General features: G+C 40.1%; 1 protein-coding gene and 3 long non-coding RNA genes across 4 annotated transcripts; 2 read left to right on the forward strand and 2 right to left on the reverse strand.

The window, feature by feature from the left end:
* Window positions 1-930: 930 nt before the first annotated feature.
* On the reverse strand, window positions 931-2,025 carry LOC135440413 (uncharacterized). The gene is made up of 3 exons (XR_010438297.1): window positions 1,560-2,025; window positions 1,152-1,484; window positions 931-1,035 (listed from the first exon to the last, which is right to left on the reverse strand). It is a non-coding gene; the product is annotated as an uncharacterized LOC135440413 (long non-coding RNA).
* A 1,610-nt stretch (window positions 2,026-3,635) lies between these two features.
* LOC135440604 (uncharacterized) lies at window positions 3,636-4,067 on the forward strand. The gene is made up of 2 exons (XR_010438323.1): window positions 3,636-3,684; window positions 3,760-4,067. It is a non-coding gene; the product is annotated as an uncharacterized LOC135440604 (long non-coding RNA).
* LOC135440603 (uncharacterized) lies at window positions 3,745-4,730 on the reverse strand. Its single transcript, XR_010438322.1, has 3 exons — window positions 4,502-4,730; window positions 4,227-4,419; window positions 3,745-4,033 (listed from the first exon to the last, which is right to left on the reverse strand). It is a non-coding gene; the product is annotated as an uncharacterized LOC135440603 (long non-coding RNA).
* Window positions 4,731-5,843: 1,113 nt separating this feature from the next.
* On the forward strand, window positions 5,844-7,881 carry LOC135440636 (uncharacterized). Its single transcript, XM_064699917.1, has 3 exons — window positions 5,844-7,048; window positions 7,109-7,279; window positions 7,345-7,881. The coding sequence occupies exons 1-3, from the start codon at window positions 6,037-6,039 to the stop codon at window positions 7,842-7,844; spliced, it is 1,683 nt and encodes a 560-aa protein (XP_064555987.1). The 5' UTR covers window positions 5,844-6,036; the 3' UTR covers window positions 7,845-7,881.
* Window positions 7,882-14,599: the final 6,718 nt, after the last annotated feature.

The following is a 14,599-nucleotide window of genomic DNA, read 5'->3' on the forward strand; positions in this document are numbered from 1 at the left end:
CTACAAACAACTACATATAGTTCATGGAAAACTTAACGCACAAGCAAAAAGAAACCCAAAACAACAACAAATTATTATATGAAATCAGAGAGATCAATAAATATATAGAAGAATTAAAGCATTCAAATATCTTTACAAATATGAGTATATACATATATATATATATAGAAAAAGTATATATGTATATATATGTATACTTGCATATGCATGTATAAGTACATATAAAGATTTCAGTAAGTAAAACTACAAAAAAAATCGAAATAAATCAATACAAACATATAAATATATATATACAAAAACAAAATGGAAGCATTAAGCGAAATTTACATGCATTTAATATACATTTTCCCATAACCATTAACTATAAATAAATACATAATTACAAAATAATACAAATATTTATTATAATAACAACAACAAAATGAAAACGAACGAAAATGAATTTTGCGGAGCTATGACCCAACAAATGTTGTAAGCAATTTTTAAATCATTGTCGCATTTTAGATACCAAATTATTTCCGAGCGCAAATAACTCACGCATTCACTCAGCAGATCGCTTTGAGTGTAGCACACACATGCACACACACACACACACACACACACACACACACACACACACACACACACACACACCGAACACACCCACACCTATACCCAAATACACACACATGAATAAATTACATACGAACGAAAACATTGATGGTACACAAAAAAAAAAGCATAAAAGTAATTTTAAATTGAATAAAATTAGTATTAAATATGTACAACAATGCCTAATGTGTTTCATATGGGTTGAGGGCATGGTTCGAAAGAATTAAGAAGCTGATTAATCAGTTCAGACCATATCTAATCGATGCTAATCATAGTTATACATATACACACATGTATAGTATATTTAATATTTTTATAAATTCATATTTAAAAGCTCATGAACTTCTTCATTGCGCAGAGATCAATTTTCAAAATAAGTTGTGAAATTTGTTGAAAATTGCGTCAGACTTATCCACAGCAGAGGAATCCTTAAGCCAAACACACCTGTTAAATTCATTCCAAAAAAAAATATCGTATAGGCCGTAGGAATCAATGAAACTCATATTTAATGGAATACTAAACGAGTATCAAGAGATTTGCAACCAACTTGAAATACCTACCTTTTATAGAACAAAACCATGAATTCATTTTCACGAATTTATATTCTTTTTTTTTAGCATTTACGGCAGAGATATTGAGCTAGACGACGAGGCCTATATGCTTCTTGAGTTTTCAGATTAGGCATATAAGACCAAGCATTGCTGGAAATGTCATTTATGTACATGTTGGACATGAGCCAAAGGCTTTCATCAGAACCATCGTCGGATTCAACGACACCAACAAGGGATAGCAGCTGTTGCTTGTCAATAGTAATGAGCGCGAAGCGGGACAGGGATCATCCATAAACAGCGCAGTTGATCAGTTTGTTGCTGAAATCGCCGCTGTAGAAATGCCTGTAATGATGCATAAAATGAGATAGTTTCTTTATAAAAGTGGAAGTGTTGAAATGCCAGACAGTTGTTGCTTACTCATATCAATCTGAAGTACACAGCTTAACTTCATTTTTGTTGGCGAGAATCATTGGGTCAGACCCCTTTTACCCGAAGCCGACGATTTTTAAGAGACTCAGTTCAATGTTTCCGCTGCAAGCAGTACTCGAGCGCCTCAAGACTTGGCGATTTCTTGCAGCTTGGCCAGATACTCCTTGACCAGCGATATTGATTGGCTATTTGAAAAGGCGCAGCAGTCCATCTGCAGCGCGAGCCCATAGCTGCAAAGCACCAGATAAGTTTGGCTGCCATCAGTCGGATAGTTGCTGAATAAGTATGCATTGGAGTTGCTACAGTTTCACATGCTTCAAAAATCCTCAGTGTGCGCACAAATAGCGATAGCCGTCTCCCCAGCATTACCCAAATGCTGTGATTTGCGATTCCTATTTGACACCTTGCTTTGGGAGCGCTGTTTATTGAGGCTCCGAGAAGTTCCTTACCGGCGGCAATTGTTAACGACATATAGTAAATGTATGCGCAGTTCCACCTTATTTTTTACTAAATATAAACATGGCAACGACTTTTACATGCTCCAATTATAACAGGCAGCATTAATCATGTAGACGGCGGCACAATAAGTTTTATGTTGAAAATAAGGCGGGAGTCTGGTGACATGTTTGTATTAGGGTTGCACAGACATTGAACATCGGTGTGTTTTCAGCTGTTTTTCCGAACACGATATATCGGTATTAATCGTTGTTTATAATAAAATTTATGATAAAATGTAAATGCTGGTAAAGAAAAATACTGTGACATCGTTGCCACATTTTTCATCAAAATAAGGTCCATTATAAATTTGGCTGTTCTATTTCGTTGCTGGCTCTAAATTAAGCAAAAGTTACCATTGCATTCAAATTTCCGCTCAAAGTGGGCGATGGTGGTGGCATAAAAAACGATTAATACCAATATATCGTCTTCAGAAAAACAGCTGAAAACACACCGATGTTCAATGTCTGTGCAACCCTAATACAAACATGTCACCAGACTCCCGCCTTATTTTCAACATAAAACTTATTGTGCCGCCGTCTACATGATTAATGCTGCCTGTTATAATTGGAGCATGTAAAAGTCGTTGCCATGTTTATATTTAGTAAAAAATAAGGTGGAACTGCGCATACATTTACTATATGTCGTTAACAATTGCCGCCGGTAAGGAACTTCTCGGAGCCTCAATAAACTGCGCTCCCAAAGCAAGGTGTCAAATAGGAATCGCAAATCACAGCATTTGGGTAATGCTGGGGAGACGGCTATCGCTATTTGTGCGCACACTGAGGATTTTTGAAGCATGTGAAACTGTAGCAACTCCAATGCATACTTATTCAGCAACTATCCGACTGATGGCAGCCAAACTTATCTGGTGCTTTGCAGCTATGGGCTCGCGCTGCAGATGGACTGCTGCGCCTTTTCAAATAGCCAATCAATATCGCTGGTCAAGGAGTATCTGGCCAAGCTGCAAGATATCGCCAAGTCTTGAGGCGCTCGAGTACTGCTTGCAGCGGAAACATTGAACTGAGTCTCTTAAAAATCGTCGGCTTCGGGTAAAAGGGGTCTGACCAATGATTATGTAAGTTAACACATAAGAATTGCACACGAATAACTTTATATAAGAAACTTGCACAGCACTTATCTTTACACATTTGCTCCAAACATATTCCGCTGACGCATGAGTTCAGCGGCCCGACCGCAATAGTCAGCAGCGGTAACCTGATACTTGACTATGCTGCAAGTGTCTGCGTTATCGCTTATGCTTAGTCGGCTTGCCGGCTGTAGTCTTGTAGCTTATGGGTCCAGCTTTTAGGTTTAATTTCAATTCAATTTTATACTACAGTTCAGTTTTGTATTTGACGTTTAAGAATAAACTTGCATTACTCCGGCACGCTGCCGAAAATAACATTTGTTGTATCTTACAATCACATTGCTGAGCCACAAGGCCAGTAATTAGCAAAGAGGGCGAAGTCAAGTTACCGCATCAATGAAAGTTACGCAAATATCGCTGGACCGAGAGACGGAGCAACTGCCACATCGCTGGACCAGCACACTTCACTTTACTTGTACTTCTTGCCAACAAAAATGAAGTTAAGCTGTGTACCTCAGATTGATATGAGTAAGCAACAACTGTCTGGCATTTCAACACTTCCACATTTATAAAGAAACTATCTCATTTTATGCATCATTACAGGCATTTCTACAGCGGCGATTTCAGCAACAAACTGATCAACTTCGCTGTTTATGGATGATCCCTGTCCCGCTTCGCGCTCATTACTATTGACAAGCAACAGCTGCTATCCCTTGTTGGTGTCGTTGAATCCGACGATAGTTCTGATGAAAGCCTTTGGCTCATGTCCAACATGTACATAAATGACATTTCCAACAATGCTTGGTTATATGCCTAATCTGAAAACGCAGCAAGCATATAGGCGTCGTCGCCTAGCTCAATATCTCTGCCGTAAGTGCTAAAAAAAATGAAAATAAATTCGTGAAAATGAATTCATGGTTTTGTTCTATGAAAGGTAGGTATTTGTGGGCTTGGCTTAAAATTTTGAAAAATTTCACAACTAATGGTACAAATTGGGGCTCTGCCTTGTGTGTGATGAAGATAGAGAGTAATTAATATTAATTTATATAGGGCATAAAAATCAAGCTCACCATAGAAAGCAACAACAAATCACTTGCCAAACACCAACAGTGCGCATGAAACCCCGTAATGCGTTTTTCGTCTGTCCTGATAGCCTAGATGCTTGTGCAAGATATCGATGGCATAGGAAACTATGTGCAAAGAAATGGGACAAACGAAGCCACTGGGACTGCGAATCTCAGACATAGCAGTGCTCATAAACCACTACAATGAGTTAGAAGAGTGCAGTAGCTTAGATCATAGGTTGTAGCCCAAAACAAAAAGGAATAGCAAGGATTGAACTTACTGTCTATTTTCTTCATTGTCGAGTCGTTTGTCTTGATTGTTGGTTGTTGCTGGGCTAAGTTTCGGGCTGGCTAGCGAAATTGACTTCGATTGTGGACATTCTTACATGCATATGTACATAGCTCTGTGTGGCTGTTGCTCTTTACTTAACTAATAATCAATTAAGCAATTATTTAAAATTTAGCAAAATTGTACAATGTTTTTCTGAAATATTTGCATTTTATGTTCTGAATTAGATGTTTTTTTGTAGTCTTTCTGCACTATTATTGGCTTATATTAATCACCAACAAATGAAATGAATGCATACATGCACACACATACAAACATGCAAGACACACATACATATAAAGCACATCAGGTGCATCAGCTGTGATGAAGGAACTGAGAAAAAAGACAAAACAATAACTGTTTTTGAATTTTGGGCAACGGATGAAGTACCAGCAATTTGTGTTTGCAACCTTGATATTTCGCTTCAATTACTTTGAAAATACCACTCTAGATGGCGCTGCAATAGTCGGAGTAAAGCTTTTTGGACGATTTTTATGAACAGCTTTTGCTTAATGTAAGCTCCCTTGCTCTAAAGAATACAAGGATCTTGTTGGTAAGCTTAGTCAATTATTACACTAGATGGCGCTACAACATTCGACGTAAAGCTTTTTGGGAGATTTAAATGAATTAAACTTTTAATTCATGTAAGCTTGTTTTCATTAACCATACGCTGGGTCTTAAAGCTCTACGAATTAAAGCTTCAAGGAGGGTGTAAATACAAAAGGGTTAAAATACTTTTTTCACTTAGTAAAGCTTTCTGTTTAAGATTAAATTTTAAAATCTTGACTTTAAATCACTGAAAAAACATCCTGCCACTTAAAGCTCTGAAAACAAGAATTAAGACCTTTTTTATATATAAAGAATCTCCTATCAATTATATTTTTTTAATATAAGATGATATTATTGTTATTTTCAATATTACGTTTCAAAAATGTATCTTCCATCTTTCTCACCTTATTAATTACTATTAACATTTGCGCCCGTCTTCCACTTTCTGTCTCTCTGTCTCTCTCTCGCTCGCTCCCTCTCTCTTTCTCGCTGTTATTTTTCCATTAAATCGTCACCTCTTGCTCCATCAATCCCCTAATACAATCTGGCATCTCTTCTCTTACACTCGCCCATTTTGCAGGATCGCCTTTTTATTGGATTCTCATGATGTCAAATCCAATCATATGCTAACCCTATGCAAATTTCCCATTTCTAACACAGATTGGCTCTGTTTAGGACCGTAGACAAAATAATAGTCAGACTTTGCGTGTGACATTTGAATATCAGGCCTTGAAATTCCTGTCAAATGCCGCATTATTTCTTTTGTACATTTCGAACATAGTTTGTCACAGCTTTGTGCAAATCAATTGACCCGATACACAGCTCAGGGATCTATCAATAGCTAAAGACTAGTGGTCGGGTCACTAGGGAGCGAACCGCTTGTCAAGCAACTCAATGGTATTTGTCACGGCTAAGAGGTAAACCATTAATCCTTTTGCCATGTCATCAAGGCGTTCAACTTCCTGGGCATCTGTGGTGGCCACTGGGATCATCGATGAGCCGCTGCGGTTGCCGAACAATGTAAGACCTGGGCCTCCGAAACCGATGCCACGAATGCCAACGGCAAAGGGAAAGACAACGGCAGCGGCAGCGGGACCGGCAACACCTTTAACGACGCTTTCGCCGACGGTGACGCTTAAGGCAACGCCGGCTATCCCGCTAACATCCACCCCGACAGCAGCTTTGGCGCAGAACACCGAGCAGGTGGTTGGCAATACGTCACCGAAGCCGGCACCGTTGAAGCCTCCAATGCCAACGTCAACGCCAAGAGCTGCGCACAGCTCACCGAATCGGGTTCCATCGTCCAATGATTTCCGCCGACCCTTTCGGAGCGTGTGGCCACGTCAACCGACGCCGTTTCCTGACCATCGACACCATCACAGATCCAGCAGTCAGGGTAGCACCTATCGGCCACGTCGCCATCATAACGAATTCCGGACTCGCACCGCCTGTCCCTACGGCACGAGTTCGGGCCAGGTGCATCCACGCTGCCCTGCGCCGATGAACTGGCAGCCGCGTGGTCCAAGACCTATGATGAAGCCACTGATAGCTGGCTACGGTAACCTAATGCAGCCGGAGAAGCGCGTGTTGTCCACATTCTATACACCGATGCGTATGCCGGCGCCTTTGAGCATCGAACAGAAGCCGCTTCTGCAGCCAGGTCAGCCCCAGACAGTCGCAAACAACTGGGAGCAGCAGCAGTACAGGCCATCGATGCCGGATATCCATGAGGAATCTGTGCCGCTGGATCAACAAAACTATGAAGCACATGATGGGGATAACCAGCAGGGGCGACGTGCGTGTGTCTCGCCCCGCGCCCGTTCCCGTTGCCAGGTCACTTTGTCCCACTCCCAATACGATATGACGCAGTGGCAGCCAGTTTGCGAGTCCCGGCAGGTGTGGGAACCATTGGATCCCAATCGTAGCCAGCTGGATCCCAGCAATCCCATACGTGAGTATTCAATCTGATTGTCTCCCGAATTCTCTTCATTACAACTCGGTGCAATGGCAGCGCCTCCGCCGCCGGGGTTTGAGCATGTGGTGACAGGCAAGCGTTCCGTGTCCAGCCGCGCCCGCAAGCTGATGGGCGATCAGGTAAAGATTGGGCCACACACAGACTATCCAACACCAATGCCCATGGAGATGCCGGAGCGCGAGCTGCGCGAGCAGCAGCATTTCATAGGTGAGGCACACGCTGATGGAATCTCGAACCTCGAATCGAAAATCTAATCCCATGTGTATTCACAGCCAAGCATGATACCCATTTAACAAGCCGCCTGGCCCAGCTAAGAGTTACCAATGGTACCACCGGAGATGGCTACTATGTGCGTCCAGTGACCAAGCTGATTCCCAAGGCTACCAAGGTGCTGGTGCCGCCCAAGTATCAGCCCTTATTTCATCCGAATGTCTCCTATTGGGAGCTGTTGCGTCGCAATCAAGACAAGGGTGAAGCCATGGATCATGATCAGGGCCAGCAAACGGACAAAATAATGCTGATGAAAGATCAGGCTGAAGCTAGCCAGGCGGAAACATTCATTAAAATGCAATCGGCTGGCGACGAGCAGGACATTTACCGAAACGAATTCAAGACTGAGTCTATCTTCACGCCTGCAGTTCCCTTTCAGTTTTTGACAGGCTCAACCGGCACGGCGGATACGACGGTCGACTACTCTGTGACAAATCATGTGGCCGATGCTTACAATGATATGAAAACTCTTAAGCAATTCTCTACAAGTGAGTTCAATTAGAACTCGAATCCTAGATAAAAGGTTGGATGAGAAATAATTTTGACTTACTTCATTTTGGGCAAAATTAAATTTCAAACTTTTTTTTTGTATAACTATTCTAAAGATAGCAATTGATTGATGAAAATGAATCTCAGTTTTAACCGGCTTATATATAAATAGGAAATAAAAAAAAAAACTTTTGATAACCTTATTAGAGGGTAGCTAAATGTGTGTATCTGGCAGAAGGAAACACAGCCGTGCACTAGGAGTAGAAGCTTTAAGAACTGGATACGTGCTTGAAATTTGGAATATTTCTTCTCGATTTTTACACGCGAAATTATTTTCCTTTACATCGAACAATATAGAACAGCTAGTGCTGCCAACTTTGTATATAAGTAGGAATATTTCTTATTTTCATATCACATTGCGCTTTCGTAAGCATCCACATTTTGATGCTATAATAAATATCTGAAACAAATAGATCGGACTATAAAGACCGAACTTATTCAAAAATCCACTTCTCAAAGTATAGGGGAAAAGAGAAAAAGAAGCTGTGCTGCTGGATTAAGTGTGCTTGCATGTGTGTGTGTGTGTATGGGTGTCTATGTATGCTTTGGCATATGTGAGTTTAAAAGAAAGCTCGAATTTTTCACACGGCAGCTCGGCGCTGGGTGCTGGGTGTCTACTAGTTGGGTCTCTTTCTTGTCAATGTATTAAATGGTATATAAGGGTATAAAAATCTACAACAGCAAGAAATACAAGTTAAGATTCTCTTTCCTTTGCCGAGAGAGAGTAACACATTAATTTCAATGTGCAATTAAAATAAAAGCTTGCAAAATATGTTCAGGAAGCGAGAACAGACACACATATTTAAATACATGCATAGACACAGTCGGATGTGTGTGCGTGTGTGTATTAAGTCGCTTGAGATACGTTTTTATTTAATTACACACACACACACACGTACACACACACTTTAACTAGTGTTGAGCAAGAGCCCAGCAGAAAGTAAAAGAAGGTAGGCGAGAGAAGGACAAACGCACAAAGGACATTTGTAGCATACATAAATGAAATGAAATAAATTAAAATAAGTGTCGAAGCAAAAGCAGCAAAAAGGACCAAAGGACTAGCAATAGGAAAACATATAGGAGCTGAATCAAGGCATATGTGGAGTTCACATGATACGCATAAGATTACTTCCCACACAGACACACTCAGACACACTCAGCCACACACACACACACACACACACAGACACACATACGGACAGACACATGTAAATCGCCCGGGTTGGCGCTCTAATGTGCATGCATTTGTAAAGTTCGAGTATCCTTTATTTTTAATTTTTGTTGTTGTTGTGTTTTTTACCAAGGCAACTCGAAGAAAGAGCAACAGCAACAACACAAAATTGTTGAGTGCGGGCTAAGTGGGCGGCCATTGTGGGCGGGGCTGTACAACCATACTCAGACCCGTGCTCGGGTCTCGGGTCGAGCAAAGACAAATTCATGTTGCATTTGTAGCTTAAGGATATTATTGTAGCATCCTTTGTGTCCGACGTTTTTTGTTTTACTTTTTGCATACTTTATTTTTTGTAGCCTGCGCCTTGTTTCCAAAGTCTTTCGCAAAAGCAAAAAAAAAAAAAGCAGAGAACTAGAAGGGCGAAAAACTGAAACTAAAAAATCCAGCAAGAAATGAGAAAGAGCTTGGGGCAGCATATCGAAGCATAAATACACTATTTTCGTTTATCTGAAAATGAATAAGAGAAATTATAAATTATTTACGTAAGAACGTTAAACGACAATATTCAAAAATAAATCGAATCAAAACTTTATGGAAATTCATTTGAGATGTGTTTCACAAGTTTCGCAGCATCATTTCTTTATGAGAATTCATTCGAGACGTGTTTCACCCTTTTCGCAGAATCCAAGATTCCTCGGTGGAAAATGCGGTTCAAAGATTATTCGATCGAATTTTTAAGTTTCGTCCGATCGGCTTCATATTTTAAGTACAAAGCCCGGCATAAAAACTGTATCAAAACATGTTTCAACGATTTTGGAAATTCCACCCGTAACTGAAGCAAATAACGGAAAACGGTTGTATGCTAGTTCTTTGTTACGATCGGCTGCAAAATCATTTTCAAAGATCTTTCTTCAAATTCATCGGAGACGTGTTTCATACTTTTCGCAATATCCACCCGTTTTGGACGGAAATGCGGATGAAAGGATCAAAGGATGGGCGAAATTTCGGACGCAAGCTCAATTGCAAAGATCTTTAAGAACATTTCTAGGGTCGTAATTCACACTTTTCGGCAACAGGTTGTACGTGGAAAGTTTCAGAACTCGTCTGATCGGCCTTTAAGTTTCAGCGAATTAGGAAATCTAATCCAGAACTGTGTTAAATTACCGGAAAACGGTTGTAAAAAAGTTATTTGTTTACCTTTCGATCGGCTTCAAAATCATTTTCAAAGAACATTATTCAAATTTATATGAGATGCGTTTCACACTTTTCTCAAAATCCGCCCCTCTTGGATAGTAAAATTCGGTGGATTTTTAACCTATTTTCAAATATCTGTGAGGAAAAAAGCTGCAGTAGTTCAAGATTATACGGATATAATTGAATTTACCACGTACGTTAACTAGATGATAATATTATTTCTAAAATTGTAAGCATAAAACTAGCCACGGGCAAGGCAGGGGAGTACCCGCTATATGTATATATGATCGTTTCTTTGTATATACATATGTGTATAGGCATGTATGTATATATGTGTGTATGTATGTATGTGAGTGTACGTATGTATGTGTAAGTATGTATGTAAGTAGGTGTGTGTGTATGTGTGTATGTATGTATATATGTATATATGTATGTATGTATGTGTGTATGTATGTATATGTGTATGTGTGTAAGTGTGCTTGCATGAAAGTATTGTATATATGTATAAAACAATTAATGTTTGTTGAAATGTAAATATACATGTATATGTATATCCATGTGTGTATGCATGTAGATATATATATATATTATATATGTAAATAAATATATGCATATATTTTGTATGTTTATATGCAAGACCAAGTTAACCGCTAACTGCGCTGCAAATTAGAAAAAAAAGTATTCTTCGATAATGCCCTACTACTCGATTCGCATGAATTCGAGTTAGCCCTTAAGCTTCACTTCAAGTAGAGGAAGCGACTTTAACCCTGGAGGAGACGGCGGCTCCAACTGTGGAGGAGACGGCAGCTTCAACTACGGAGGAGGTGCCGGTTAAATAATGGAGAGTGCGACGGCTTTAATTTTGGAGGTGACGGCAGCTTCAACTATGAAGGATACGGCAGCTTCATCAATTGAGTAGGCAATGGCTTTATGTTAGAGACGGCGGAACTGTGGAGGAGACGGTGGCTCTGGCTTTGCCGGAGGAGGGGGCATCAATTTAAAATGTGGCATTGATAAAACTGGTTCTTCTTATTAACATAACTATGCCTATAATATTTAAAACGAAAGTAACAACTATTACAAGCGTATGCATGCATGTTATTTTGTATTTATTGGAATACATACATGTGTATATGTATTTAAATATGTGTGTATGCTGAGCTGAGCTGAAAAAATGAAACGTATTTATAAATATTGCTCTACTTCGCAATTCTCACTAATTCAAGTAGGGCTTTTTGAAAATTCAGCTCTAAGCTTTCTCTGTGGAAAATGCGATTTAAGTTTTGTCTGTGTGGCCCCATACTTATTTTCAAAGCCCCACATAAGAACTTAATGAACACGTGTTTCCACGATTTTCGAAATTCCGCCCGCAATTGTAGAAATTTGCCGAAAAACTGTTGCATGCATCTTTCTTGTTTACCATCGGATCGGCTTCAAATTCATTTTTGTCAAAATGAATTAACTACGACATACATTGCTCTTGGTTGGAATATACGGCTTAAAGGTTTAATGAACGAATGTTTATTTCTTGCTGATCCCAACTTGTGGTTCATTGTTCGATATCTTTCAAAAAATTTTCAAATACACGTGAAGTTCAAGATAGGCAAAATTAAATTTTCCACGGGCGGAAACAGGGGGAAAAAGTAATATCTACAAATTTGCTACGGGCTATGCCGGGTAATACCTGTTAATATTTATGTAAACACGAATATATGTTTAACAATTAAGTATAGGTTCAACAAAGCTGTAATTATATAATTATGTAATGTAATTGTGAAATAAATAAAATGGAATTTCTTATAAGGTTTTGTCAGTTTACACGTATAAGATCAGTACGATAATATTTACTTCTAAGAGGTACATACATATACATTTGACCTTCAGATTTTCTAATTTTATAGAGAAGCAGTGGAAAAATACTTTTAAAATTTTCCAAACTCTTGGCCACAACTTCAATATTTTTCTCTAATATTCTGCACCCTTAAATCGTGCTGGGCAGAGTTCCAAACCGAGGTTTCCATTGATTCCTTAGTGCTTTTAAATATTGTAAAGGATTTAATGTTAGAGCATTCAATGGACCCAAGGACCACACACAAACACACACACATGCCGACACACACAAACAAATATATGCATTATGCATGTGGGCATGTAAATGCAAAATAAAACTGAGTTGCCCAACTGTGGCCAACTCGTATCCTGGCGTATCCTGAGCGCTTTGTCTGCCGGCGGTGCCCATCAGCGACGTCAAGGCTTTGAGGAATGTGCGAGTTTTAGATTTATTTGTAGTTAAGCACAAAAAAGGCAAAACTCTGCCCCGTCCCAGATAGCCAGCAGAAAGAACTTTATTTTAATTTCACTGTGGGCGCTTGTAATGCAAAGTAGTCGTCCTCGCCGCCCCAAAAAGGGATATGCATCGAAAAGTTTCGGGGTGCCCGCCCGGTCTGACACGCCCGCACCCGGCAGCCCGGGTGGGCGACCAGCGCCTCAGCCTTTGGCTGCCGTTTGGGTCGTTGTCGTCGCCTTATGACGCAGGTGCTGACGTTCGATTGGCAGCAGCGCTGGGCATTGTCCTGTAACGAGTAGTTGCTCGCTGGCTCTGCTCGTTAATGGGCTTGCCGCACTTTACAAATTGGCTCAATTGCAAGTTTATGCAATGCCGGACGCAGTAAATCCACCCTCTGCCTCGACCCAAACGCTCCGGTTTGCTATTGTTGCTAAAACTAATACCGCCATATGTGACCAGGACGACGATGGCTCGTTATCCTTTCTGATTGCGTCGGCATGGCGTTTTCATTTTATTTCTATTTTGTTTTTTGTTTTTTTTTTTTTGTGTATTTGGCTTTTTTCATTCGCCATTGTTATGGGTATCATGGAAAAAATTGTATTACACCTCAATAACAACACCAGGACATGACAATAAGTGAGTCCTTTTGGGCGCGTTATTGGTATATCTCTCTGACTCCCAGTGGTGGTTGCCCGCTCCCCTTCACCCTTCTCGCCAGGCTGCTCTGTGCTGCTAAGTATGTGTGACAAGTGATGCGTGTTTTGTTGCGGGCAGCGTCCGTCGCTGGCTCCTTAAGTGCTGTTACTCGTCCTCGCATGTGATGTCCTTTTTTTTATTTTTTTTTGTTATGAACAACAGGCAGGACTATCATGGCACGTAGGCCGGCTGGCCCCCGCACGCAGGTCATTTTTTCATGCTTAATTGAATGGGTCAGTCATGGACATGCCAATGGGCTGTGTTGTGTCCTGTCATTGTCCTTGCCCGCATGGTTGCCATCAGCGTCGGCCCGGAAATGTTCAATTCAATTTTTTCGCCTGCGACGCAGCCGCCGCCTGAAAGTGTGCGCCATGTCCTTCGGCTGATCTGAGCCCTCGGTGCGGTTATTGAATATCGAGCACGTTTTCCCTCCACGCCCACGCCCCGCATTTTATGTTTTTTTATATCTTGGTCATTATTTACGTTATCGTTATCTGTAGCCGTGTTCACTCACTTACTCACTCACTTAGTCACTTATTATTATCCTTATCCTTACGCTCACTGTCGCCATTGGCTGTGCGCGCGCTTGTGTGTGTGTGTGTGTCCATGTCTGACCATTAAAACAAATATGGCTTTTAACTATGCACCGCACGCAACAATCCAGTCCAGAAAGTTTGCACTTTTTGCACTTAACTTTCTTATTTTTATGGATTATGTTTTTTTGCTAACAAATTTATTTCTTCACTTGTGTTTGAGCAAACCCTGCAAAGTCGAATTTATATTAACTGCACCATGCATTGAGTGAAAGCTCAATTTGCCCCTTATAGATTGACCTTAGTATATATAAACCGTTTAAGCGAGGAGAAAACATTTTTTGTGGCATGCAGACCTTTAATCCTGGCAAACAGATTACGTTTTTACTGGTTATTCCTTTACCATTTATTTCATATTTTACTGATTCCAAATGAACGACATTTTTCAAAAATAAAAGGAATTTAATTACCAACCCAACTTGTTAATAACAAAGCATGCAAGCCAGTAAGGCTCATGAGAATTGCATTGTAGGGCGATATTAAAACAAGCCTTTTGTTTAAATTTCAAAAGCAGCGGGAAGTAATCTTTGTCTGCTTTTGGTATGATAAATATTTATACATGCACACATAACTAAATATATGCATATGTACATACACAAGTGCAAATATGCATGTACACATGCGTACATGCAATCATAAGCATACATACACATCAACATGCACATCTGTATATATAATTCACCAATACACATTTTTAACACAACATTTATGATCAAAGCATGACAACCTGTAGAACCTTTTTGTGTTCTTGAAAATCGCAGAGAGGG

This window comes from Drosophila montana, unplaced genomic scaffold (genome assembly GCF_035044405.1).
Source record: "Drosophila montana isolate Dmon_TW-CO22-7 unplaced genomic scaffold, ASM3504440v1 contig_1624_1, whole genome shotgun sequence".
In the NCBI taxonomy this organism is placed as follows: domain Eukaryota; kingdom Metazoa; phylum Arthropoda; class Insecta; order Diptera; family Drosophilidae; genus Drosophila; species Drosophila montana.